The sequence below is a fragment of the Orcinus orca genome, chromosome 1, assembly GCF_937001465.1.
Source record: "Orcinus orca chromosome 1, mOrcOrc1.1, whole genome shotgun sequence".
Classification (NCBI taxonomy): domain Eukaryota; kingdom Metazoa; phylum Chordata; class Mammalia; order Artiodactyla; family Delphinidae; genus Orcinus; species Orcinus orca.
The window spans coordinates 193,059,246-193,086,349 of record NC_064559.1 but is presented as its reverse complement, the minus strand read 5'-3'; the positions used below and the strand labels follow the sequence as shown (position 1 = coordinate 193,086,349).

Below are 27,104 nucleotides of genomic sequence, written 5' to 3'. Positions count from 1 at the left end.
CACTTCCGACGTTCACATGTGAACTGAGCGCTGCGGAAAGTCCCCACAGCTGGCGCCCGGAGCATGCGCAGAGACGTCGGCGCGGTGGGCGTGGCTCTCTCTGGCCCTCCCTCAGCGAGTCCTACTCTCTCCCCGCACCGCTCCCTCCGCCCCTTCTCCGCATGCGCCACCGAGCTCCTGGGGCGGTGCTGCTCAATCCGGGTATCCGGCGGCCTGTGGCAGTTTTGTTTTCTTGGCTGGAACTGGGAAAGTGAGGCGGCCCGGCGCGGCGCGACACCGGGCTCTGGACCGACTGCACGCGCGGGGCTGGACGTAAGTGCCAGGCAGGAGTGGGGGAAGGGGAGGAACTGCCGCAGGCCGGATGAGGCCGGGACCTAGGAGTGTCTGCCCGGCTGATGCTGCCTGAGTCGTTGGGTCCACCCTCTGGGAAGCTGCAGGCTCAGGCTGTGTCTTGCTGGCCACTTCCTGGCCACTTCCTGCTGACTCGTGTCCGGCCGGCGGCGGGAGAGGATGACCGTCTCCGCAGTCCGGCCAGCGCCCTCCCCGACACGTCACAGGATCCCTGAAACTCAGCATGCCCCCCTACTTTAGAGCTGCAGAAACTGACACCCCGGAAGGAGTGTAAGCCGGCTGGTTCCCTGGGCGAGGGAGATGGACGAGCCACAAGAGCTAGAACTAGTTTCCACATCTTCCCAGTCGCAGGCCACTCTCCACCTCAGATTCCCAGAATCTGGAGGGCGGAGTTTGGGCACGAGTTGTGCGGGTAATAAACCAAAGAAAAACAGGTTCGGGGCGGCGTCATTGGGGTGAACCGAAAACAACATACTGGCTTGCCGTTCCTCCCAGGGAAGAATAAAACGAGTGAATTTTCATAATTGGACTTGTCCTAAAGGCATATTAGCACTGGGTATAATCACGGTTTTAAATTTAATTTTTATAAGGGAGTTTCCAACTGGATTCATTGCTTTTTTCTAGGATATGTTTTTGAACAACCATGGTTGCTGGCTACAGAGTAGCTTCATGGACAGGTTAAGATTCACTGTAGGAGTTTGGATGTTTGCTTGATTATTAACAATTTACACTTAATGCAGGCTTTTTCATATTCTGAAATAGAGATCCTATGGATGTGTATCAGACCAGGTTTGTATGGCCCAGCTCTAAGGAATGTTTTATGTAAGTGTCGTCTATGGTAACTTATCCATGGTAATATAGCAGTGCGTTTTCTTTCTTTCTTTCCTTTCTTACCTTCCTTCTTTAATTTCTTCCTTCCTTTCTTTTTTTTTTCTTTCTTTTTTTATGGTCTGAATTAATATTGACTTCAATTTTGTGCTTTCTTTTGGCTGGAAAACATGTTAGTGTCAGAGATAGAGCTTACTAAAATGAAATGGGTGTTCTTTACATAGAAATGACGCCAACAGACAGACATGGAGAAGGAAAAAACAATGAAGTGAAGGGACGTGAGGCGGGTGCAGTGTTTAATTTCTTAATCTGAGTGTGAAGAAACATGTTCTATGACAAAATGTGTAAATTGTTAAGAGAAATATTTTTCATCTGAGTCCATGCTTTAACTCAGAACCAAAGTTTTATCACTTGTCTCTGCTATGCTAGTGCTGCTGGACTGTAAATATCTAAGTCACATAATAACTTAGTTTGGAATTAATAATCAGTATAAAATTTTTTCAATATTGGGATGCCCGCTTTTGTTTACATTGCTTAAAATATACCAAAACCATCTTTTAAATTAAAAAAAAGAAACTTAAATGAGTCCACATTTTGTTTTCCAAAGTTATGTGGAAATTCATCAAAACCTAAATCAAATATTCTGAAGTATATGTAGCCAGATAAAGTATTTGTAACTTCGCTTTTATTAAATTATTCCTAAACTGTTAATTATTTTCTAGAAACATAAGTCAGCTTAGAAGCAAGTCAATAGAAGTACTTTAGTTGGTTTTGTTTGTTTGTTTGTTTTTTCAAGTGACCTGAAAAAAATGTCTGGATTTCTAGAAGGCTTGAGATGCTCAGAATGCATTGATTGGGGGGAAAAGCGCAATACTATTGCTTCCATTGCTGCTGGTATCCTAGTAAGTGTCCTTGATAATTTGGGCCTTCATTATTTTGGTGTGTTTGTTTTTTATGTATTTAAAGCTCTGTGTGATGTCTTTAAGTAAGTGCTATTTATTTTATCTTTGCTACTGAATTTTTAAAAATAAATGTTGATATTTTGTTTTATTTATGAGAGGGTTTAGTTATTCCATCTAAAGAGTTGACATTATGGCTTGAAATTTGATTAGATTATTTTACTTTAACTGCATGAAAAAATTGTATAGTAAGACAGTATATTTTATACACTTACTCATAGCATGGATTATGCTTCCTCTTAATGAGTACATTAAGTTACTAAGAAGTGTTTAAGAAACAGGTCAAAACCATTCAAGAGATATGATTGCATTTCTCCATGATCCAGCATTAACTTTCTTCTCAATCTCATTAGAAAATAGAAAGAAAGAACTCATAAAAATATATTGCTTAGAAGTAATTTATAGTATAAAATTCTTATTTACATTACAGATCCTTCAAGGTATCTGATATTTGTTTTGTCCTCTAATGTTGTCATATGCTCTAAACAGTGAATTTTAAACAAACAAAACTCTAAATATGTCCTCTTTGCCTAGTCTCTGACAGTTATAATCTATGAAAAATAATTATCCTTTATTTTTCCAAACTAATGTCAAAATATAAAACTACTGTAGAAATTCTTCTCTTAAAAAAAAAAGCTTTGAATTTTAATCTATGAAGAAAATATCTTGAATACATTGAGCTAAGGGTGAAAAAAACCAGTGAAAGAGTACTTGCACTAGCTAGTAAAAAAGTCATTAATGGAGTATGGATCTGTCTGTAACCTGATAAAAATAATTTGATTAGCCTAAAATAGTTATTTTAAAATGATTCCCTGAAGATGGCAATTCTGAGAGCGAACTAGGTCAGGATTGCAAGTGGGGATAGAGAAGGGGGTTACTTTCCAAACCTTCTAAGCTACTTGTCAGTATTTGCTTAATATCATCTTATTGTAAGTTTCTGCTCAGGTGATTAAAAAATATTTGTGCAGTTTTAATGTTTTTTCATTATATGTTTGCCCTTGATAGTGTCCAGAACCAAATGCAATTAAAATAAATTATAATTTGGTATTTAAATTGAATTTAGCATAATCTCTGAAACCATCTGTAGACTGCACTATAGTTCATCAAAAGGGAAAGCAGTACTGCATAGCCATTGTTTATTTCACAACACCAAGAGGCTAGCTAAAATTCTATCAACGATAATTATTCCCTATATTATTTTGAATACTTTTTTTTTCATTTTCAATAATATCTTCCTGGAGGCTTATAATATATCGGCAACAGGCCACTCCTCCTGTCAGCTGGAGGCTGAATCACTTTTTTCCTTTCTCCTGCCGTGAAATATTGTAACTTCTAGTTCACAAAATTAGATTACAGACTTTAATATGACAACATAAAATAATGACTAAAGTAGACTTAGAAAAGAAGTGTTAATAAATAATAATTGCTGTGGGACTTTAGGGTATCTAATCTTTCATCAGCTATTAAGCCATGTACTAATTATATGCAAGAAACTGCTGGAACATTTAAGAAAATTTTGGACTTTATTAGAAAGGATCTGTTCACTTAGATTCTTTGCTTGATTTCTTGCTTTCTTTGCTGGAAAGCAAGATTCCTTGCATTCTTTTTATCCAGTAAGATATGAAATAACTGTAATTTCTCGTTTTTGTGGTTTGTTTGTTTTAGTTTTTTACAGGCTGGTGGATTATCATAGATGCAGCTGTCATTTATCCCAGTATGGACGAGTTCAACCACTCCTACCATGCCTGTGGTGTTATAGCAACCATAGCCTTCCTAATGTAAGTGTCATTGTTAGTGACATGACTTACAGATTGTCACAAAAGAAAAATGTTTTACATACAGTTGAGTAGAGTTAAATTTTTTAAGTGTTAACCAAATTAACATATGGGACATGGTTTAAAAGTCAAATCATAGGGCTTCCCTGGTGGCGCAGTGGTTGAGAGTCCGCCTGCCGATGCAGGGGACACGGGTTCGTGCCCCGGTCCAGGAAGATCCCACATGCTGCGGAGTGGCTGGGCCCGTGAGCCATGGCCGCTGAGCCTGCGTGTCCGGAGCCTGTGCTCCGCAACGGGAGAGGCCACAACAGTGAGAGGCCCACGTACCGCAACAACGACAACAAAAAAAGTCAAATCATAGAGAAGGACTGTTGAAGAAAAGCAGGAGGCTTCTTTTCTTCCTTCCACCTCTCCTCTCCCACTTCTGTCTCCCAGCTTCTGTCAGCTATCCTTTTATTTCTAGGCTGTCAGTGTTTATAACTTTACTTTCACGTCAGAAACCATATACTTTGTCTAAGAGTTTGTTTATTCATTCATCCAACAAATATTTATTAAGCTTTTATATTCCCAGGCTCTGCTCTAGGTACAGTAAATACAGTATGTAAAACAGGAAAATCCATGCCTTTATGGAATTTATACCTTAATGAGTGAGGCAGATTGTAACTAAAGAGAAATAAATTAAATATATAGCATGTAAGATAATGATAAGTGCTAGAGAGAAAAAGCAGAGGTGGGGATATGAGATGTCAGCAGAGGGTGCAGAAATTTTAAATAGAGTCAAGGAAGGCCTTATTGGAAGGTGATTTTTAAGTACAGATTTGAAGAAGTGAAGGACCCGGTCATGGAGATACGTAGGAGAGGATCATTCCAGACAGACGGAAGAGCAAGCACAAAGGCTGTATGGCAAGGGGACCAGCATGGCTGGAGTAAAGGGTCAAGGTCATAAAAGAGAAGACTGCGGAACTGTCCAGACTGAGGAGACTAAAGAGACAGGAGAACAAAATGTCCCTCATGGTTCTGGACCGGATCCTTTTACTATTTAGAGCATTATTGGGACAACCGGGGAACTTGGATGAGGTGTGATGGTTAACTAATGGGAATGGATCATTGTTAATTTCCCGATCTTGAAGGTTGTATTGTTCGGTAGAACTGTCTCATTTATAGGAAATACATACAAATTTCTGGGGTTATGGGTCATCGTGTTGGCAAGTTTCAAATGTTTCAGGAAAACAGATTTATTTGAACTATACTTGGGACTTTTCTATAAGTTTGAGATATGTATAAAACCGGTAATACCAGAGAACAAAAAGAGGTTGTTCATTCGAGGATGTGCCTAGTGGTGAAGACTGACGAGGCAGGGTCATGGCTGTCCCACAGAGAGCTGTGAAGTGTATTCAGGTGGCTCAGCAAGGAAAAAGCAGAGCCAATAGCCACTAGCCCAAGAACATCTGCATTGATTAAAAATATGAAACTTGTTTTAGAATGTATTTGTTTTATGTACCAAATAACTTACAAGAGATCACTGAAAATAATTAAGAGTATTTTGATCATTCTTTTTAAAACTTAGATTTGAATGAATAAATTAAGACTTTATGTTGTTGTGAAAAAATTAGGGTTCATGTATTCAGCACCTACTATGTGCCAATCCCTGTGCTAGGCACTGAGACTAAAAGTGAGAAATAAGATAGACACAGCCCCTGTGCCTTTCTAGCAGGAGACACTCACACTCACAGTTAAATGGAGATACACACTCACAGTTAAATGGAGATACACACACACAGTTAAATGGAGATACACACACACACACACAGTTAAATGGAGATACACTCACACACACACAGTTAAATGGAGATACACACTCACACACACACAGTTAAATGGAGATACACACACACACAGTTAAATGGAGATACACACTCACACACACAGTTAAATGGAGATACACACACACACACACAGTTAAATGGAGATACACACACACACACACAGTTAAATGGAGATACACTCACACACACACAGTTAAATGGAGATACACACTCACACAGTTAAATGGAGATACACACTCACAGTTAAATGGAGATACACGCACACAGTTAAATGGAGATACACACACACACACAGTTAAATGGAGATACACTCACACAGTTAAATGGAGATACACACACACACACACACAGTTAAATGGAGATACACACACACACACAGTTAAATGGAGATACACACTCACACACACACAGTTAAATGGAGATACACACTCACACACACACACAGTTAAATGGAGATACACACACACACACACAGTTAAATGGAGATACACTCACACACACACAGTTAAATGGAGATACACACTCACACACACACAGTTAAATGGAGATACACACTCACACACACACAGTTAAATGGAGATACTCACACACACACAGTTAAATGGAGATACACACACACACACAGTTAAATGGAGATACACTCACACACACACACAGTTAAATGGAGATACACACTCACACACACACAGTTAAATGGAGATACACTCACACACACAGTTAAATGGAGATACACACTCACACACACAGTTAAATGGAGATACACACTCACACACACAGTTAAATGGAGATACACACTCACACACACAGTTAAATGGAGATACACACTCACAGTTAAATGGAGATACACTCACACACACAGTTAAATGGAGATACACTCACACACACAGTTAAATGGAGATACACACTCACACACACAGTTAAATGGAGATACACACACACAGTTAAATGGAGATACACACTCACACACACAGTTAAATGGAGATACACTCACACACACACAGTTAAATGGAGATACACACTCACACACACACAGTTAAATGGAGATACACACACACACAGTTAAATGGAGATACACACACACACACACAGTTAAATGGAGATACACACACACACAGTTAAATGGAGATACACACTCACACACACAGTTAAATGGAGATACACACTCACACACACACAGTTAAATGGAGATACACACTCACACACACACAGTTAAATGGAGATACACACTCACACACACACAGTTAAATGGAGATACACACACACACACACACAGTTAAATGGAGATACACACACACACACACAGTTAAATGGAGATACACACTCACACACACACAGTTAAATGGAGATACACACACACACACAGTTAAATGGAGATACACACTCACACACACACAGTTAAATGGAGATACACACTCACACACACAGTTAAATGGAGATACACACTCACACACACACAGTTAAATGGAGATACACACTCACACACACAGTTAAATGGAGATACACACACACACAGTTAAATGGAGATACACACACACACACACACAGTTAAATGGAGATACACACACACACACACAGTTAAATGGAGATACACACACACACACACACACAGTTAAATGGAGATACACACACACACACACAGTTAAATGGAGATACACTCACACACACACAGTTAAATGGAGATACACTCACACACACAGTTAAATGGAGATACACTCACACACACACAGTTAAATGGAGATACTCACACACACAGTTAAATGGAGATACACACACACAGTTAAATGGAGATACACACACACACACACACAGTTAAATGGAGATACACTCACACACACAGTTAAATGGAGATACACACACACACACACAGTTAAATGGAGATACACACTCACACACACAGTTAAAAGGAGATACACACTCACACACACAGTTAAATGGAGATACACTCACACACACACAGTTAAATGGAGATACACTCACACACACAGTTAAATGGAGATACACTCACACACACACAGTTAAATGGAGATACACACTCACACACACAGTTAAATGGAGATACACTCACACACACAGTTAAATGGAGATACACTCACACACACACAGTTAAATGGAGATACACACTCACACACACAGTTAAATGGAGATACACACACACAGTTAAATGGAGATACACACACACACACACACAGTTAAATGGAGATACACTCACACACACAGTTAAATGGAGATACACACACACACAGTTAAATGGAGATACACACTCACACACACAGTTAAATGGAGATACACTCACACACACACAGTTAAATGGAGATACACTCACACACACACAGTTAAATGGAGATACACACTCACACACACAGTTAAATGGAGATACACTCACACACACACAGTTAAATGGAGATACACACTCACACACACACAGTTAAATGGAGATACACACACACACAGTTAAATGGAGATACACACACACACACACAGTTAAATGGAGATACACACACACAGTTAAATGGAGATACACACTCACACACACAGTTAAATGGAGATACACACTCACACACACACAGTTAAATGGAGATACACACTCACACACACACAGTTAAATGGAGATACACACTCACACACACACAGTTAAATGGAGATACACACTCACACACACACAGTTAAATGGAGATACACACTCACACACACACACAGTTAAATGGAGATACACACTCACACACACACAGTTAAATGGAGATACACACTCACACACACACAGTTAAATGGAGATACACACTCACACACACACACAGTTAAATGGAGATACACACTCACACACACACAGTTAAATGGAGATACACACTCACACACACACAGTTAAATGGAGATACACACTCACACACACACAGTTAAATGGAGATACACACTCACACACACAGTTAAATGGAGATACACACACACACAGTTAAATGGAGATACACACTCACACACACAGTTAAATGGAGATACACACACACACACAGTTAAATGGAGATACACACACACACACAGTTAAATGGAGATACACACTCACACACACACAGTTAAATGGAGATACACACTCACACACACAGTTAAATGGAGATACACACACACACACACAGTTAAATGGAGATACACTCACACACACAGTTAAATGGAGATACACTCACACACACAGTTAAATGGAGATACACTCACACACACACAGTTAAATGGAGATACACACTCACACACACAGTTAAATGGAGATACACTCACACACACACAGTTAAATGGAGATACACTCACACACACACAGTTAAATGGAGATACACACTCACACACACAGTTAAATGGAGATACACTCACACACACACAGTTAAATGGAGATACACACTCACACACACACAGTTAAATGGAGATACACACACACACAGTTAAATGGAGATACACACACACACACACAGTTAAATGGAGATACACTCACACACACAGTTAAATGGAGATACACTCACACACACACAGTTAAATGGAGATACACACTCACACACACAGTTAAATGGAGATACACACACACAGTTAAATGGAGATACACACACACACACACACAGTTAAATGGAGATACACTCACACACACAGTTAAATGGAGATACACACACACACAGTTAAATGGAGATACACACTCACACACACAGTTAAATGGAGATACACACTCACACACACACAGTTAAATGGAGATACACACACACACAGTTAAATGGAGATACACACTCACACACACACAGTTAAATGGAGATACACACTCACACACACAGTTAAATGGAGATACACACTCACACACACACAGTTAAATGGAGATACACACTCACACACACACAGTTAAATGGAGATACACACACACACACAGTTAAATGGAGATACACACACACACACACACAGTTAAATGGAGATACACACTCACACACACACAGTTAAATGGAGATACACACACACAGTTAAATGGAGATACACACACACACACACAGTTAAATGGAGATACACTCACACACACACAGTTAAATGGAGATACACACTCACACACACAGTTAAATGGAGATACACACTCACACACACAGTTAAATGGAGATACACACACACAGTTAAATGGAGATACACACTCACACACACAGTTAAATGGAGATACACACTCACACACACAGTTAAATGGAGATACACACACACACACACAGTTAAATGGAGATACACACTCACACACACACAGTTAAATGGAGATACACACACACACACAGTTAAATGGAGATACACACACACACAGTTAAATGGAGATACACACACACACACAGTTAAATGGAGATACACACACACACACACACAGTTAAATGGAGATACACACTCACACACACACAGTTAAATGGAGATACACACTCACACACACAGTTAAATGGAGATACACACACACACACACACAGTTAAATGGAGATACACACTCACACACACACAGTTAAATGGAGATACACACACACACAGTTAAATGGAGATACACACACACACAGTTAAATGGAGATACACACACACACACAGTTAAATGGAGATACACACACACACACACACAGTTAAATGGAGATACACACTCACACACACACAGTTAAATGGAGATACACACTCACACACACACAGTTAAATGGAGATACACACACACACAGTTAAATGGAGATACACACTCACACACACACAGTTAAATGGAGATACACACTCACACACACACAGTTAAATGGAGATACACACACACACACACATATAGTCTTCTAACTTCTTAACTTGATGTCTTGTGAACAGTTTCCCATGATATTTTAAAATTTTCAGAGGATACTTCTAAAGAAAGCAAGGCTATCTCAATTTAGTATTCTGTGAAAGTCAGCAAAAGACTTCTTATGTCTGGAACGTGTAACAGGGATTGAGAAAACAAGATTTTACCACTTGGACCTCTTCATGTTGAGTATGTCTGATGTGTACAAATGGAAAACTAGATAGGACCAAGCTAAAGATCCTTCCAATCGTAGCAAGATATAATTTTGAGAATTTCACTCTCAAATTTTAACAAGCATCAGAATCACCTGAAGGATTTGTTAAAATTCAGATTGCTGGGGCCCATACCCAGAGTTTCTGCTTCAGTAAATTTGGGGTGGAGCCGGGGAATTTTCTTTCTAAAGAATTCCCCGGTGATGCTGATTCTGCTGGTCTGGGGACTATGGCCACTGCTTTACAGGATATCTGGTTGAGGGGATTTGCCTAAGGTGTATAAACCCATTACTCAAGACTTATGAAGACTTACCTTAAATTTGCAGAACTCTAGTTTATTGTACCTGGTAATTTGATGTCATGGATAATTTCCTGTTAAGAGTCAGAGACCCTGATCTCTTGGTTTTATTGTATTCACACAGGATTAATGCAGTATCGAATGGACAAGTGCGAGGTGATAGTTACAGTGAAGGTTGCCTGGGTCAAACAGGTAAATAGGTGCAAACAACATCTTACTATACACCCTTAAAATGAGAATTATGCATGGAAGGTCCACTTGTCTGCCTCCTTCAGATCAGAGATAGGTTATAGGTTCCAAGGAGAGGTCATAGGTTCCAAGGCCTAAGGTAAAAGTCGCATTTGATCAAAGATTGCCGAATAGTATTTTTAAATATATGCACAGTTTTGAATATATAACCCTGTGCAATAATATGTGGATGTAAATGTATACAGAGTACAGTAAAGAACAGTATATAATAAAGAATACATGTGCAAAATAGAATTTCTGCTACTTGAGGCTGTACCGGGACTTCCCTGATGGTCCAGTGGTTAAGACTTGGCGCTCCCAATGCAGGGGGCCTGGGTTGGATCCCTGGTCAGGGAACTAGAGCCCACATGCCGCAACTAAAGATCCTGCATGTTGCAACAAAGATCCCACACACAGCAATGCAGATTCCGCGTGCCGCAACTAAGACCCAGCGCAGCCAAATTAATTAATTAATTGTTATTATTTTTTTAAGAAGCTATACCATATAAATTATTTTCTTCCCTTTTTTGCCAACCTTACTTGATTGAATTAGCATTTTGAAATAGCTTAGAGTCATAGTTTTTTCGTGTGTTTTAAAATACACAACATAAAATTTACCATCTTAACTATTTTTAAGTGTACAGTTCAGTAGTAGGTGCATTCATTTTTGTTGTGCAACTCTTTTAATCTTGCAAGACTGAATAGAATAATAGAATTTTAGTGCTTAGATTCACCCAGGCCTGCCCTGCTCAACTAAGGAATTCATATCCCCTTAACCCCATGGCCATGTACCCAAGGTAGGCAGAATACAGGATACGTGTAGCACAGCTTCCTATAGGGTGCAATTTAGTCAGAGATTTGAGAGGACGGATATTTATTGAGCAGTTTAAATGGTGAAATATTATCTCCATACAAAAATAAACCTGGATATAGGCAAATTTCAGGTGACTTTTTTTTTCTTTCCCTAATGAAACAGGAGGAACTGCAGTAGTCAGCTCTGGTCTATGCTTTCAGACTCTCCTTTGGTTCACTCTCTTTGTAGATCAACTTAAGTAGAAAAGATACAGAAATACCGGCATATCACAACCTTCTAAACTCTAAACAAAGAGATGAGCGTTAGCAGTTAGTGTTGGTAATAATAAGCCAATAATAGCTTGAGCTAAGACCAGATAGAGTATGGCAATCATATCCATAAATAAAATTTGTTAGCTAGCACAGCTTTGGGGGTCCCGAGCTAGTTGTATTTGTTTTAGTATCTCATCTATGAGTAACAGCTTATTTCAGAACTATTTTATGTTTTGGGTATGAAATCAGAAATTTATAACATTCTATTTGCTGTGCTTTATTGAGCAGGGCAGTGTTTTTATTAAAATGTATTTGTGCTAATTAAACAAACTCATCTCAGTATTCATTTTAGGCCATCTAATGACTCCATTTATTTCATATCAAGTCTTCAGAAATATTGTATAATGTGATTTATAAGTTGGTTGTCTTTCTCTGTTAACATAATTTTAATGCAGCTTAGTCCTAAGTGCCAGCCACACTAAATTTGAATTTGCTTTGCTGCCTGACTTGCCTGAAAGGGAAATACGGTAGTGTTTAGGTTCACATATCACTGAATATGAATTTTTTGTTAAGTATGCCTATGTTATTGTTTGAAAGTTCTCTTGGAGGGCTTTAAACTTTGGAGCACAATTGCTAAAAATACTTGGAGAATGAGCTTCTAAATATGGTGAAACATATTTCATGAGATTTATATAGGAAGGGAGAGTAAAGTTTTTCTCAGTGTCATAGTTGGGGAAAGTAAGCATAGGCACTTAGAATATACAGACCAACCAACCAACAGGAAAAGAGCCAACGTCCACACTGATGATACTCAGCACATTTTTCACTGTTCTTGCTTTAGACTTTAATGGCAACTACACATTTTTTTCCTCTTTGCGTTTTTGTCTTCTCTTTGAAAAGTTAATTGAACTGACTGCTGCCATTTGAGAAACAATTCTGGTAAAATATTATTTTCCTTAAGGTGCTCGCATTTGGCTGTTCATTGGTTTCATGTTGGCCTTTGGCTCTCTGATCGCATCTATGTGGATTCTTTTTGGAGGGTATGTTGCTAAAGGTAAGAGAAAACGCAGTTTTTATTTTACTTCAATGGAATACTGAAATTTTGTGTTAAAGTTGGTTTGTTTTAGAATAAAGCTTTCTTCATACTAACAAGGCATTTGTGCCTGGGAACTCTCCTCCCCCTATCTGTATTTGTTTTGTTTGTTTGCTATGTTTTTAGTGTGCCTTTCTTCTGTATTTTCTAATCTAGAGCCTGGAAGGAATGGGACACAGCTCTATACCTTGTTTCTCTTTGGCTTCCAAAAACCTCAAAAGCAGAGCACATATGTTGTCCAGCTACTTGGCAAGTTTTGACTTGCTGAATAATATCCAGGCAAAGCTCTTACATCCTAGAATTGAAATTTATTGAGCTAAAGCTCCCTGATAATATGATAGCATCTTCTTTTAGACAGAAAAGCAAATTAACATTTAAGGCGTATCTGCTATATAAGGCCAGTTTAAGGCAAGCTAGGAAAAGACCTGCTTTTGGGTCCCTGGCTGAAATTTTGCCTTGAGGGACCCCAGAAAAACATGAAATCCATTTAATGTTCTGAGTAAAATTGACGATGCTTATAGTAAAAATATAATATTAATGATTTGCCAAACTAGACCAGCAGAGATTTAAGCCAGCACATATTTTAACATTTTATTTCTTTGAATAAAATGTAATTCTTGGATTGAAATCATTGGTTTCCTGATTTTTTATTAAAATTGTTTTAATCTTACAGATAGGAATGATAGGCAATTTTAAATATTTATATATTTTTCTTTTATTTATATAATTTATTATAAAACCATGTTACTAAAAATGTAGAAAAGAAAGAAAAAAACTATAATAATCTTTCTACTCTTAAATATTTTGGTATATTTCCTTTGGTATCTTGCGTTTTTTAAGTAGTTATAATCATAGCATAAATATGATGTTGAACCTAGCCTTTTGCATTTAACATGATATCATAAATAGTTTTCTTGCTGCTATAAAATCTATCACCATCATATTTTAGAAACAAAAATGTTACTTTTTTATCATGTGCAGTGCATAATTCTTTCTCATTGTAGAAAATTGAGAATATAAAAGAGCTCAGGGCTTCCCTGGTGGCGCAGTGGTTGAGAGTCCGCCTGCCGATGCAGGGGACGCAGGTTCGTGCCCTGGTCCGGGAAGATCCCACATGCCGCAGAGCGGCTGGGCCCGTGGGCCGTAGCCGCTGAGCCTGCGCGTCCGGGGCCTGTGCTCCGCAGCGGGAGAGGCCGCAGCGTTGAGAGGCCCGCATACCGCCAAAAAAAAAAAAAAAACTCAAAGAGGAAACTAAAATTACTGATAATTCTTCTTTCCTAGATACAACTATTAATACAGAGCCCCTTTTTGTAGGAATGTGTTCATCTCATAGACTTTTAAGTTATTTTCCTAAAGGCTTCTGAAGCCAGGTTATGCTTTGAGAATTATTAGCAGCAGATCTGGAATTTTATAAAGTTGCCTTTATATAGGATCTTTATGAGTCATTCTAGTGTCAATAGTTGTTTAATGTGGAATATTTAATGTGGCCTTCTAGTAGAGAAGGCCTGTACAAACCAGTGGCTATGGTAATCAGATTAATTTAAAACTATTATGACAAAAAGTTGCTATTCATCTATTCATCATGCCTCAGTTTGTCAATTAGGCAGTGATGATTAACAGTTCCAATAGTAGAAATTTATGAGAATTTCAACTCAGTCGAGGATAAAATGGGGACAGAATTGTCCTCTGGCAGTCTTGCCCATCTTAGTTAGGGGCAGCTTTCTCCATCCAGGTGTTTAAGCCCAAAACCTGGGTGGTTAAGGCCTGTCAAGGATGACACCTCTTTCTCTCACATCCCACACACCCCAGTCCATCAGCAAATCCTGTTGATTCTGCTATTTAAAAAAGTGGTCTTGCATCTGACCACTTTTTACCTTCTCCATGGCTCCCACCCTGGTTCAATCCATTATAGTCTGTGGCCTGATTTCTTAAAATAGCCGCCTCACTGGTTTCTGTTTCTCCCCTTCCTCCCTTTAGTCTACTGTCAGCACAGCAACCAGCAGGATCCTATTGAAATGTGTCAGCTCAGGTCACTTTTCTGCTCAAAACCCTCCAATGGCTTTTCCTCTCACCCAGAGTGAGAATCAAAGTCCTCACCATTACTGCAAGGCTCTAGAGGATCTGCACCTCCCAGCCTGCCCCTCGTACTTCTCTGATCTGTCTCCTGCTTTTCTCTCTTTGGCCCACGTGACCATTCCTCTAATGTACCAGACCACTCCCACCCCAGGGCTTTTGCACTTGTTGTTCTGCTGCTTCTGCATGGCTCCTGCCCCCACTTCCTTCTTCGTGTCCTTATGCCAGTGTCACCTTCTCATGTGGTTTTTCTGGCCACCTGTATAAAATATCATCATTCACTACATTTCCTATACCTTTCCTGCTTTTTCTCCTTATTTATTCTTGGTATTCTCTAGCTCCGTGAAGGCAGACACTTTGCCTGTTTTATGTACTGCAGTATCCTCAGCACGTTGAACAGTGCTGGCACGTAATATGTACTCAGTATTTGTTAAATAAATGAAGGAGGCTACCAGCGCTACACTCTGTCGTATGTATTATGTCATTTAATGCCCACACCAACCATAGTTACCAGAAAAATCAATTATGTTAGGCAGGAAAACATATTCACCAGTTTATCAGAAACAATGTGTTGAGATCATAAACCTCTAAATGTTACAATTACTTTTACAGAAAAAGCCATAGTATACCCTGGAATTGCTGTATTTTTCCAAAATGCCTTCATCTTTTTTGGGTAAGTTTGTTTTGCATTCTTCATCCTATCTTTTTTTTAAATTATGGTTTATTTTATGTCATTTACTATATTTAGTTGCTTAATTTCACCGTCTAATGCCCCTTCCCCATGTTAGTGTCATAAAATACGAAGAACGAGACTGAGAAAGATATTTGTACTACGTGGGTTGGCTTGCTGCCCACCTTGGGAACATACATCGATTTTTTAAATTGCCACCACCTCCCCTTTAACGAAGAACTGTGATTTGTGTAGATTTAGTTACATAACACTGGCACTGTTCATTTAAAATCTGTATCTCTAACAGTTGCTTTTAATGAAAGCCTGCTTAAAATCATTTCTTCTTAAAATTTTGTTTCTGAATGCATTTTATGGTTCTTACTATCCTTGGTGTCACAAGAATTTGTGACATTTGAGGGGTAGAGGAAAAGCCCTGACCTTTTTTTATCCTTCTGATGCAATGACAAATTAAAAGATTGCTAAGACCTTAATACTTTCATCACTAGTCTTTTCTAATGTTCATTCTTTCCTGGACACTTAGGGCCTGCTCTTTCCCCTATCCCTGGCCTCCCACTCAACCCCTCCCCCCAAAACAACAACAACAACAAAAACTTCTCTTTATCCTGTGTATCAGGAGTTCTTAACTTCCTTTCCATGGGTAGGCTGCTAAAGATTGGAAACCACCAGGTGTTTCTGTATGCAAGACATTGGTGTTTCTGCTTGTTTCTGGGAAGAGAGTCTGTGGCTTTCATCAGATTTTCAAAGATGTCCTTAATCCAAAAAAGGTTTTTAAAAAAACCTTTATATTCTGTATCTTCTTTATATGCTGTATATTCTAGGACAGTCTATTCTAGGACTTTTCCTTCCCTGTCCCTTCCCACCCACCTCCTAAAAGGAAATAGATGCCCCATATCTACTTGAACCACTCATGAAATGCTAACAGTTGCCCTTTAATAATAGTCAGCAGTTGGTATTCACACTTTTTCCATTCTACCACAAAGCATTTTTGCCATTTTATAAAATCAGTTTAGAAATAAGAAAAATGTGAACTTAAATGTGGCAAGATCCACAGCCTCTTCGGGTCATACCTTGCATCTTGAGACTAGTGGAAAAAACCCAAAGGGTTTTTTAAAAATGTTAGGCCAGGGCTTCCCTGGTGGCGCAGTGGTTGGGAGTCTGCCTGCCGATGCAGGGGACGCGGGTTTGTGTCCTGGTCCAGGAAGATCCCACATGCCGCGGAGCAGCTGGGCCCGTGAGCCATGGCTACTGAGCCTGCGCGTCCGGAGCCTGTCGCAACGGGAGAGGCCACAACAGTGAGAGGCCCGCGTACCGCAAAAAAAAAAAAAAAAAAAAAAAAGGGCCATTGATTTTTGTGCAGAAAATAATAATGACCAAAGTTTATTGAGCACTTTTTATGGGCAAGGCATCATCTTAGTGTTACATGTGTGCTCTCAGTTAATCCCCAACACAACTCGGAAAGTGGCTCCATTATTATCACCATTTTATATGTGAGAAACAGGCACAGAGCTCATGTTTGAGATCATGTGGCTGAAATTCAGGCTATCTGACTTCAAAGTTCAGTCTCCAGCTACTATGAGGGTGAAATTTGAAATTTGGAATGAATTTAATTGACATTTTATCCTTTTGCTGAATCTTCAACCAGTTGCTTAGTATAACACTGTACTTGAAAAATACAAAGTGAACAAACCTCACTCCGCAGGTTATGCAAATTTGGTAAATATGGGTAAGTTTGTTATTTTATAGGGTAATATAGCATGTGTTTATGAGAGGGACAGTGTTGATATTTATGATTTCTTTTCCTTTCAAGCTGCAATGCTAAGGCTTGGGCATCTTTAAAGAAGGACCAGGCACCCTGAGCTCACTACTCCAGTATCTCCACAGGGTTAGAGGTGCTCGGGGGAATTCAGTGCCCCACAACTTCAGCCAAAGGAAGGCAGTGTAACAGGGTCAGAGGCAGGGGTTAGAAAAGCTTCAGGACGGAGTGGTAGGGAGGGGATTTACGAGAACCAGCCAAGGAAGGGCAAACAGCAGCCTTCTTTATTTTAATCATTATTTTCTCTGGCAGAGGTAGAGGATAAAGTAAGTTCCACCTTGAGATGCTGGTTTTGGCAGAGAAGTTACTCTGTCACAGCAGGGAGGAACCAGAGAATTGAGAGAAGATTTGTGGGAAACTTTTATCTTTTCCAATGAGGGAAGAAACATGTTAAGTTCATATAGTAGTTAGCACATTTCACAAAACCTTGGAAACCGATCAATGACTTGTCATTGTCTCAAATTAGTTATAATAAATTACTTTTCTATGCAACGAGTTTGGTTAATTTCTCATTTACTACTATTCTATCTATTAAGTCTAAAAACTAATTTGGTTTTGTGAAAATACTGTAAGCAAATCGAAATTAAATTCAACTAATAGACACCATTGTTAGAATAGTTGTAGCAGATTGCCTACCATTTTGATTTATAACAGAACAATTCTCAGCAACACTTAGAAATTACTGTTTCAGAAACAGATGTCAGTACCAAAGGTGACCATCTGACAATGTAGGAGGGACTGGCTCTTGCCCAAGAAACTATTGAGATTATAGTTTACATCTGGTGACTAGTGTGCTGAAGTTACCACATCTCTTTTAAGCTCTCTGGAGAGTAGGGTCCCTAATACCCAACTTTGGTTTTTCTTTTTTTGCAGCAATAGGTTTGATATTACTTGGAAGAGCAGAGATCAAATCACTTTTTGGAGGTTTATGAAATCCTTTATAAAGAGAAATTCATATACTTCCAAGAGAGGTATAGATGACTTTCTGGTTGCACTTTTTTTTTCCTGGTTGCATTTTTGTTTTCATCAAAAAACACTCAGGTGTTTACCTTTGTAAAGGCCTATGAAACCTGTTTTTTTAATTTTTTGGCCGTGCTGCTAGGCTTGCGGGATCTTAGTTCCCCCACCAGGGATCGAACCTGGGCCCCCTGCAGTGGTAGCGCAGAGTCCTAACCACTGGAGCGCCAGGGAATTCCCTATGAAGCCTGTTTTAAATCAACCATTTTGATTGAGGGTTTAACCTTGAGTATACACTGGAGATTGGAAAACAGATATGAAAACCAGCAGATGTCATTGAAGCGTCCACTCCTCTCTTCATTTCTCCCTTGCACTTACTGCCCACATCCAAGCCCTGATGATGAGTCTGCTTCTGAATTGTCTTAAACCTGTTCTCTTTTTGTCTATTTCCATTGTTATGTTTGGTCGTCCTTATCCCTTCCTGAGCACTTCACATCCTTGACTGATACCTCTCTTGGATCCAGTTTTCCTATGTCAGGTTTCCTTCTAAAACAAAGCTCTAAGCCTGTCATGTCCTGTTTTAAAATTTTTCAAAACTCGGAGCTGTCTACAGAAGAGGTCACCACTAATGACCATCCAACAAATTCTGCCCACAATTCTGTTTTACTTAACCTATACAGTATTTTTTGTTTTATTGAGCTGACATTTAAATATCAAGAGATTTCATCAAAAATTGGAATTTGGGGCCTTTCTTGAAAAACTAGAGGATCTGACAACCCTGGGCCCTGCTCAGCAACAATCTGCTGGAGCTAAAGTTGTTTCTTTTAATGGGGGATGCATCTCTGCATAATCCCATCTCATGCATTGCCTGGGCCCGAGTACCAGCTGCCCCCTTAGTAGATCACAGGCTGGTGCCTGCCCCCTTGACTCATCTCAGGCACCGAAGGCCCCTGTGGGCAATTTGCCACCCTGGTCAGTTGGCGTGCCAAATCCGGCCACTGCCGTTCCTCATCCTCCTTGATTCTTCAACTATACTCGCCATATTGGACTCTCCGCTGCTTTACTACACCACAGATATTTATATTGAGAGATATATATGTGTGTGTGTATACATATGCATATAATTCCACTCTGCCCTCTTAAACTGAAGCCTTGAAGACAACTATAGATACTTCCCAAACTAAAACCTAGAGTGTAAGCTCTGTGAGGGCATTTCCTGACACATCCATCTCCTGGGCTTGTCCTGAGGCCCCATGGTCTTGTATTCCTCTTTGCCTTTTGATCTACTTTTCCTTTTCCTCTCCCTGAAATATCTTCCTTCATCATCCCACTAGCTCCTGTTCCTCCCAACCTCCCATTCAAACTCCTGCTTATCCTTCAAAACTCATCTAATATTACTTCCTCTGTAAATCCTTTTCTAACATATTCAGGCAAAATAAATTCCCATATGTTCTCTGCTCCCTTAACATGTGCTATATATGTGTCTCCCCACCCCCACCCCCTATACTACCACATTGTGTCATCAAGAACATGAGCAACTTGAAAGCAAGGACTGTATCTTTACTTTTATAGCCCTAGCTTCTAGCACCTAGCACCTCGACTTAAAAAAGGCTTGTTGGCCGGGGGAAAATGGCAGCAGCCGTGTGGCTGACAGGGTCTTGGTGCTCTGGCCGGGTGTCAGGCCTTTGCCTCTGAGCCGAGTTCAGGACATTGGTCTACCAGAGACCTCCCAGCTCCACATAATATCAAACGGCGAGAGCTTTCCCAGAGATCTCCATCTCGACGCTAAGACCCAGCTCCACTCAAGGACCAGCAAGCTACAGTGCTGGACATTCCATGGCAAACAACTAGCAAGACAGGAACACAAACCCACCCATTAGTAGAGAAGCTGCCTAAAATCATAATAAGGTCACAGACAGTGGCGCTGCCCACCAGAAAGACAAGATCCAGCCTCATCCACCAGAACACAGGCACCAGTCCCCTCCACCAGGAAGCCTACACAACCACTGAACCAACCTTAGCCACTGGGGGCAGAGACCAAAAACAACAGGAACTATAAACCTGCAGCGTGCAAAAAGGAGACCCCAAACACAGTAAGTTAAACAAAATGAGAAGACAGAGAAACACACAGCAAATGAAGGAGCAAGGTAAAAACCCACCAGACCAAACAAATGAAGAGGAAATAGGCAGTCTACCTGAAAAAGTATTCAGAGCAATGATAGTAAAGATGATCCAAAATCTTGGAAATACAAGAAATGTTTAACAAGGACCTAGAAGAACTAAAGAGCAAACTGTGATGAACAACACAAGAAATGAAATTAAAAATTCTCTAGAAGGAATCAATAGAATAACTGAGGCAGAAGAATGGTTAAGTGACCTGGAAGATAAAATAGTGGAAATAACTACCACAGAGCAGAATAAAGAAAAAAGAATGGAAAGAATTGAAGACAGTCTCAGAGACCTCTGGGACAACATTAAACACACCAACATTCAAATTCCGGAGGTCCCAGAAGAAGAAGAGAAAAAGAAAGGGACTGAGAAAATATTTGAAGAGATTATAGTTGAAAACTCCCCTAGTATGGGAAAGGAAATAGTTAAGTCCAGGAAGTAAAGAGAGTCCCATACAGGATAAATCCAAGGAGAAACACGCTGACACATAGTAATCAAATATCAAAAATTAAATACAAAGAAAAAATACTAAAAGCAGCAAGGGAAAAACAACAAATAACATACAAGGGAATCCCCATAATGTTAACAGCTGATCTTTCAGCAGAAACTCCACAAGCCAGAAGGGAGTGGCAGGACATATTTAAAGTGATGAAAGGAAAAAAACTACAACCAAGATTACTCTACCCCCAAAAAAAAAAAAAAAAAAAAAAGATTACTCTACCCAGCAAGGATCTCATTCAGATTTGATGGAGAAATTAAAACCTTTACAGACAAGCAAAAGCTAAGAGAATTCAGCACCACCAAACCAGCTTTACAACAAATGCTAAAGGATCTTCTCTAGGCAGGAAACACAAGAGAAGGAAAAGACCTACAATAACAAACCCAAATCAATTAAGAAAATGGTAATAGGAACATACATATCGATAATTACCTTAAATGTAAATGGATTAAAAGCTCCAGCCAAAAGACATAGACTGACTGAATGGATAACAAAAACAAGACCCGTATATATGCTGTCTACAAGAGACCCACTTCAGACCTAGGGACACATACAGATTGAAAGTGAGGGGATGGAAAAAGATATTCCATGCAAATGGAAATCAAAAGAAAGCTGGAGTAGCAATTCTCATACTAGACAAAATAGACTTTAAAGACAATTACAAGAGACAAAGAAGGACACTACATAATGACCAAGGGATCAATCCAAGAAGAAGATGTAACAATTGTAAATATTTATGCACCCAACATAGGAGCACCTTAATACATAAGGCAAATGCTAACAGCCATAAAAGGGGAAATCAACAGTAACACAATCATGTAGGGGACTTTAACACCCCACTTTCACCAATGGACAGATCATCCAAAATGAAAATAAATAAGGAAACACAAGATTTAAATGATACATTAAACAAGATGGACTTAATTGGTATTTATAGGACATTACATCCAAGAACAACAGAATACACTTTTCTCAAGTGCTCATGGAACATTCTCCAGGATAGACCATATCTTGGGTCACAAATCAAGCCTTGGTAAATTTAAGCAAATTGAAATTGTATCAAGTATCTTTTCTGACCACAACGCTATGAGACTAGATATCAATTACAGGAAAAAATCTATAAAAAATACAAACACATGGAGTGTAAGCAATACACTACTAAATAACCAAGAGATCTCTGAAGAAATCAAAGAGGAAATCAAAAAATACCTAGAGGGCTTCCCTGGTGGCGCAGTGGTTGAGAGTCCACCTGCCAATGCAGGGGACACGGGTTCGTGCCCCGGTCCGGGAAGATCCCACATGCCGCGGAGCGGCTGGGCCCGTGAGCCATGGCCACTGAGCCTGCGCGTCTGGAGCCTGTGCTCCGCAACGGGAGAGGCCACAACAGTAAGAGGCCCACATACTGCCAAAAAAAAATAAATAAATACCTAGAAACAAATGACAATGAAAACACGACAACCTGGGCTTCCCTGGTGGTGCAGTGGTTGAGAGTCCGCCTGTGGATGCAGGGGACACAGGTTCGTGCCCCGGTCCGGGAAGATCCCACATGCAGCGGAGCGGCTGGGCCGGTGAGCCATGGCTGCTGAGCCTGCGCATCCGGAGCCTGTGCTCCACAGCAGGAGAGGACACAACAGTGAGAGGCCCACGTATCACAAAAAAACAAACAGAAAAACATGCCCAAAACTTATGGGATGCAGCAAAAGCAGTTCTAAGAGGGACGTTTGTAGCAACACAATCCTACCTCAAGAAACAAGAAACATCTCAATTAAACAACCTAACCTTACACCTAAAGCAATTAGAGAAAGAAGAACAAAAACCCCCCAAAGTTAGCAGAATGAAAGAAATCATAAAGATCAGATCAGAAATAAATGAAAAAGAAACGAAGGAAACAATAGCAAAGATCAATGAAACTAAAAGCTGGTTCTTTGAGAAGATACACAAAATTGATAAACCATTAGCCAGACTCATCAAGAAAAAAAGGGAGAAGACAAATCAATAGAATTAGAAATGAAAAAGGAGAAGTAACAACTGACACTGCAGAAATACACAGGATCATGAGCGATTACTACAAGCAACTCTATGCCAATAAAATGGACAACCTGGAAGAAATGGACAAATTCTTAGAAAAGCACAACCTGCCGAGACTGAACCAGGAAGAAATAGAAAATATAAACAGACCAATCACAAACACTAAAATTGAAATTGTGATTTAAAATCTTCCAACAAACAAAAGCCCAGGACCAGATGGCTTCACAGGCGAATTCTATCAAACATTTAGAGAAGAGCTAACACCTATCCTTCTCAAACTCTTCCAAAATATAGCAGAGGGAGGAACACTCCCAAACTCATTTTATGAGGCCACTATCACCCTGATACCAAAACCAGACAAAGATGTCACAAAGAAAGAAAACTACAGGCCAGTATCACTGATGAACATAGATGCAAAAATCCTCAAAAAAATATTTCTCCATAGAAGATATACAGATTGTCAATAAACACATGAAAGGATGCTGAACATGACTAATTATTAGAGAAATGCAAATCAAAACTACAATGAGGTATCACCTCACACCAGTCAGAATGGCCATCATCACAAAATCTACAAACAATGTTGGAGAGGGTGTGGAGAAAAGGGAACCCTCTTGCACTGTTGGTGGGAATGTAAATTGATACAGCCACTATGGAAGAACAGTATGGAGGTTCCTTAAAAAACTAAAAATAGAACTACCATGTGACCCAGCAATCCCACTACTGGGCATATACCCTGAGAAACCATAATTCAAAAAGATACATGTACAATAATGTTCATTGCAGCACTATTTGCAATAGCCAGGACATGGAAGCAACCTAAGTGTCCATCAACAGATGAATGGATAAAGAAGATGTGGCACATATTACAATGGAATATTACTCAGCCATAAAATGAAATGAAATTGAGTTATTTGTAGTGAGGTGGATGGACCTAGAGACTGTCATACAGAGTGAAGTAAGTCAGAAAGAGAAAGACAAATACCGTATGCTAACACATATATATGCATGGAATCTAAAAAAAAAAAAATGATTCTGAAGAACCTAGGGGCAGGACAGGAATAAAGACTCAAATGTAGAGAATGGACTTGAGGATCTGGAGAGGGGGAAGGGTAAGTTGGGACAAAGTGAGAGAGTGGCATGGACATATATACACTACCAAATGTGAAATAGATAGCTAGTGGGAAGCAACCACATAGCACAGGGAGATCAGCTCGGTGCTTTGTGATGACCTAGAGGGGTGGGATAGGGAGGGTGGGAGGGAGACGCAAGAGGGAGGAGATATGGGGATATATGTATATGTATAGCTGATTCACTTTTTTATAAAGCAGAAACTAACACACCATTGTAAAGCAATTATACTCCAATAAAGATGTTAAAAGAAAAAAAGGCTTGTTGAATGAATTAGATAAAATCAGACATATAATGGTTACATGCTAAACATTGGTTAACTTTTTAGGAGGGACATATGTCTCCAAACTTAGAAGTTAAGGATGCAGGGAAGCTAGTGGTAAATAGCACAGCTGAGCACAGTGAAAGAATTTACTACCTTAGAATGATCAGTTTCTGTTCTGATACATCCCATGAGTTTTTTCCATACAACTCATCAATTATTCTTTATTGTTAGTTTCCCACGATTCTAAATCTCACACAGTCTTTCTTTTACCAAACTCAGCTAGTCATATGATGTTTCTTATTTTATTCACAGAGGACTCATTTTTAAGTTTGGCCGCACTGAAGACTTGTGGCAGTGAAAACATCTGATTTATTACTGCAGAGAAGTCCTGCATGGGTTTGGTTTTTATTTTCACTGCTCACTCCCAGTCTTTTGTAATGCCATTTTCTAAACTTCTTTCTGAGTGTAGTCTCAACTTAAATTTGTATAATACTAAAATCATGAGAACTCCCTATTTAAACAACAACAACAACAGCAAAATCTATTGTGGTATGCATTTGATTAACTTGTAAAATGTTAAAAATATTTCATATGAGAAATTTTTATTATGTTTTATCATGGTATAATTTGTAAAAATAAATCACAAAAGAAATTATGGAAGCATCTTATATGAGTATTTGTCATATCCAAGGTGCAAAACTGCAGTTAAAGTTCTCTGAAGATTTAATGTGTTTATTTAAATGTGGCCTCTTCTGTGTCAAATGTTAAATGAAATATAAACATATTGTTGTTTTTAAAAAACTATTCAGTGGTCAGAATTATTTCTCAGTATACTTTGTGTTTGGTTTATATGGTTTTGCCAAAAATTCTGTAAATATTTCAGTGTAAGTAACCATTGAGCATCTCCCAAGGGATGAGTGAACATGTTGAAAGAGAGTAGCCCCACAATCCTGCCTCCAGTCTCCTCAAAAGTGTCCCTTCAGTGGTAGTGATTGGGGGGGCGGAAGGGGGTGAGTAATAACTCAGCTGTGATACCTGGTCCTGGTGGGACGCTGACAATCACTCCACAGCCACCATGGAAGGAAAGAGGAAGAGGATAGGGACTTGACACTGGTCTTTACTCACATGACTAATTCTGTTGTCGGTTTGATAATAAATTGGATTCCGTTTCATTGTATCTCTGTACTGAACCACTAAGCTCAAGATAGACCAGCAGGGTCAATTATAATGACAAATGTTAACTACTGGGAATTCTTAGTCTGTTCCTCTTTGGAATTCTGTTATCCCCCAGGCTCCCCTCTTTGGCAAAATGGGAATTTTTTTTTTCTTTAATAAACTAGCTAACTGTGGGATATATATTCTTCAGAACTAAAGCTTGAAATGTTTTCTTTCATAAAACTTGCTACAATTAGCCATTCATTAAATGCCAAATATCACTTAGATTTAAATTGTGGTCCTTTTTTTTAGTATTTATTTATTTTTATTTGTTTGTTTGTTTATTATTTATATTTATTATTTATTTAATTTAGTTTATTATTTATTTAATTAATTTATTTATTTAGCTGCATCTTCATTGCGGCACGCGGGATCTTCATTGCAGTGCGCGAGCTCTCTAGTTGAGGCACGCGAGCTCAGTAGTCGTGGTGCACGGGCTTAGTTACCCCGTGGCATGTGGGATCTTCCCTGACCAGGGATCGAACCCTCGTCCCCCGCATTGGAAGGCGGATTCTTTACCACTGGACCACCAGGGAAGTCCCAGTGGTCCCCTTTCTATGTCAGCCATCGTTTTCTCCCAGTGTGTACAATTTGAATGTTGCCTGGTCATCAACTATTCAAAGAAACGGCTGTGTTGTTCTCATCTCACAGCAAATCACTCCTGGTGAAGTTTTAGATCCACAGGATGTGAGAAGTGGAGGTGATCTTAGGGGTTGAAGTTCACCTTCTCTTCTTACAGATAAGGGAACCCGGACCATGGCAATTTAAATGATTTCCTCAAGGTCATAGAACTAGTTTTTAAATCTTGAGGCAGCGTATCTCCACCATTGACCACGAAT

General features: G+C 39.4%; 1 protein-coding gene across 2 annotated transcripts; it reads left to right on the top strand.

The window, feature by feature from the left end:
- The first annotated feature begins 48 nt into the window (after positions 1 to 48).
- Positions 49 to 25,854, top strand: TMEM50A (transmembrane protein 50A). 2 transcript variants are annotated; one of them, XM_004266674.4, is made up of 7 exons: positions 153 to 312; positions 1,976 to 2,081; positions 3,804 to 3,916; positions 11,163 to 11,230; positions 13,293 to 13,385; positions 16,110 to 16,170; positions 25,363 to 25,854. In XM_004266674.4, exons 2-7 carry the CDS (start codon positions 1,989 to 1,991, stop codon positions 25,406 to 25,408), a joined length of 474 nt encoding a protein of 157 aa, XP_004266722.1. In that variant the 5' UTR covers positions 153 to 312; positions 1,976 to 1,988; the 3' UTR covers positions 25,409 to 25,854. The 2 variants fall into 2 exon arrangements, with proteins under 2 accessions (XP_033278425.1, XP_004266722.1); XM_033422534.2 differs by lacking the exon at positions 1,976 to 2,081 and having other exon boundaries at positions 49 to 312.
- Positions 25,855 to 27,104: the final 1,250 nt, after the last annotated feature.

Bases quoted from the DNA above. Each gene is read 5' to 3' on its own strand.
- TMEM50A (XM_033422534.2), top strand. From the start codon at position 64: ATGCGCAGAGACGTCGGCGCGGTGGGCGTGGCTCTCTCTGGCCCTCCC. The intron at 313-3,803 runs GTAAGTGCCAGG...TGTTTGTTTTAG, and splicing joins CTGCACGCGCGGGGCTGGAC to TTTTTTACAGGCTGGTGGAT. The intron at 3,917-11,162 runs GTAAGTGTCATT...GTATTCACACAG, and splicing joins GCAACCATAGCCTTCCTAAT to GATTAATGCAGTATCGAATG.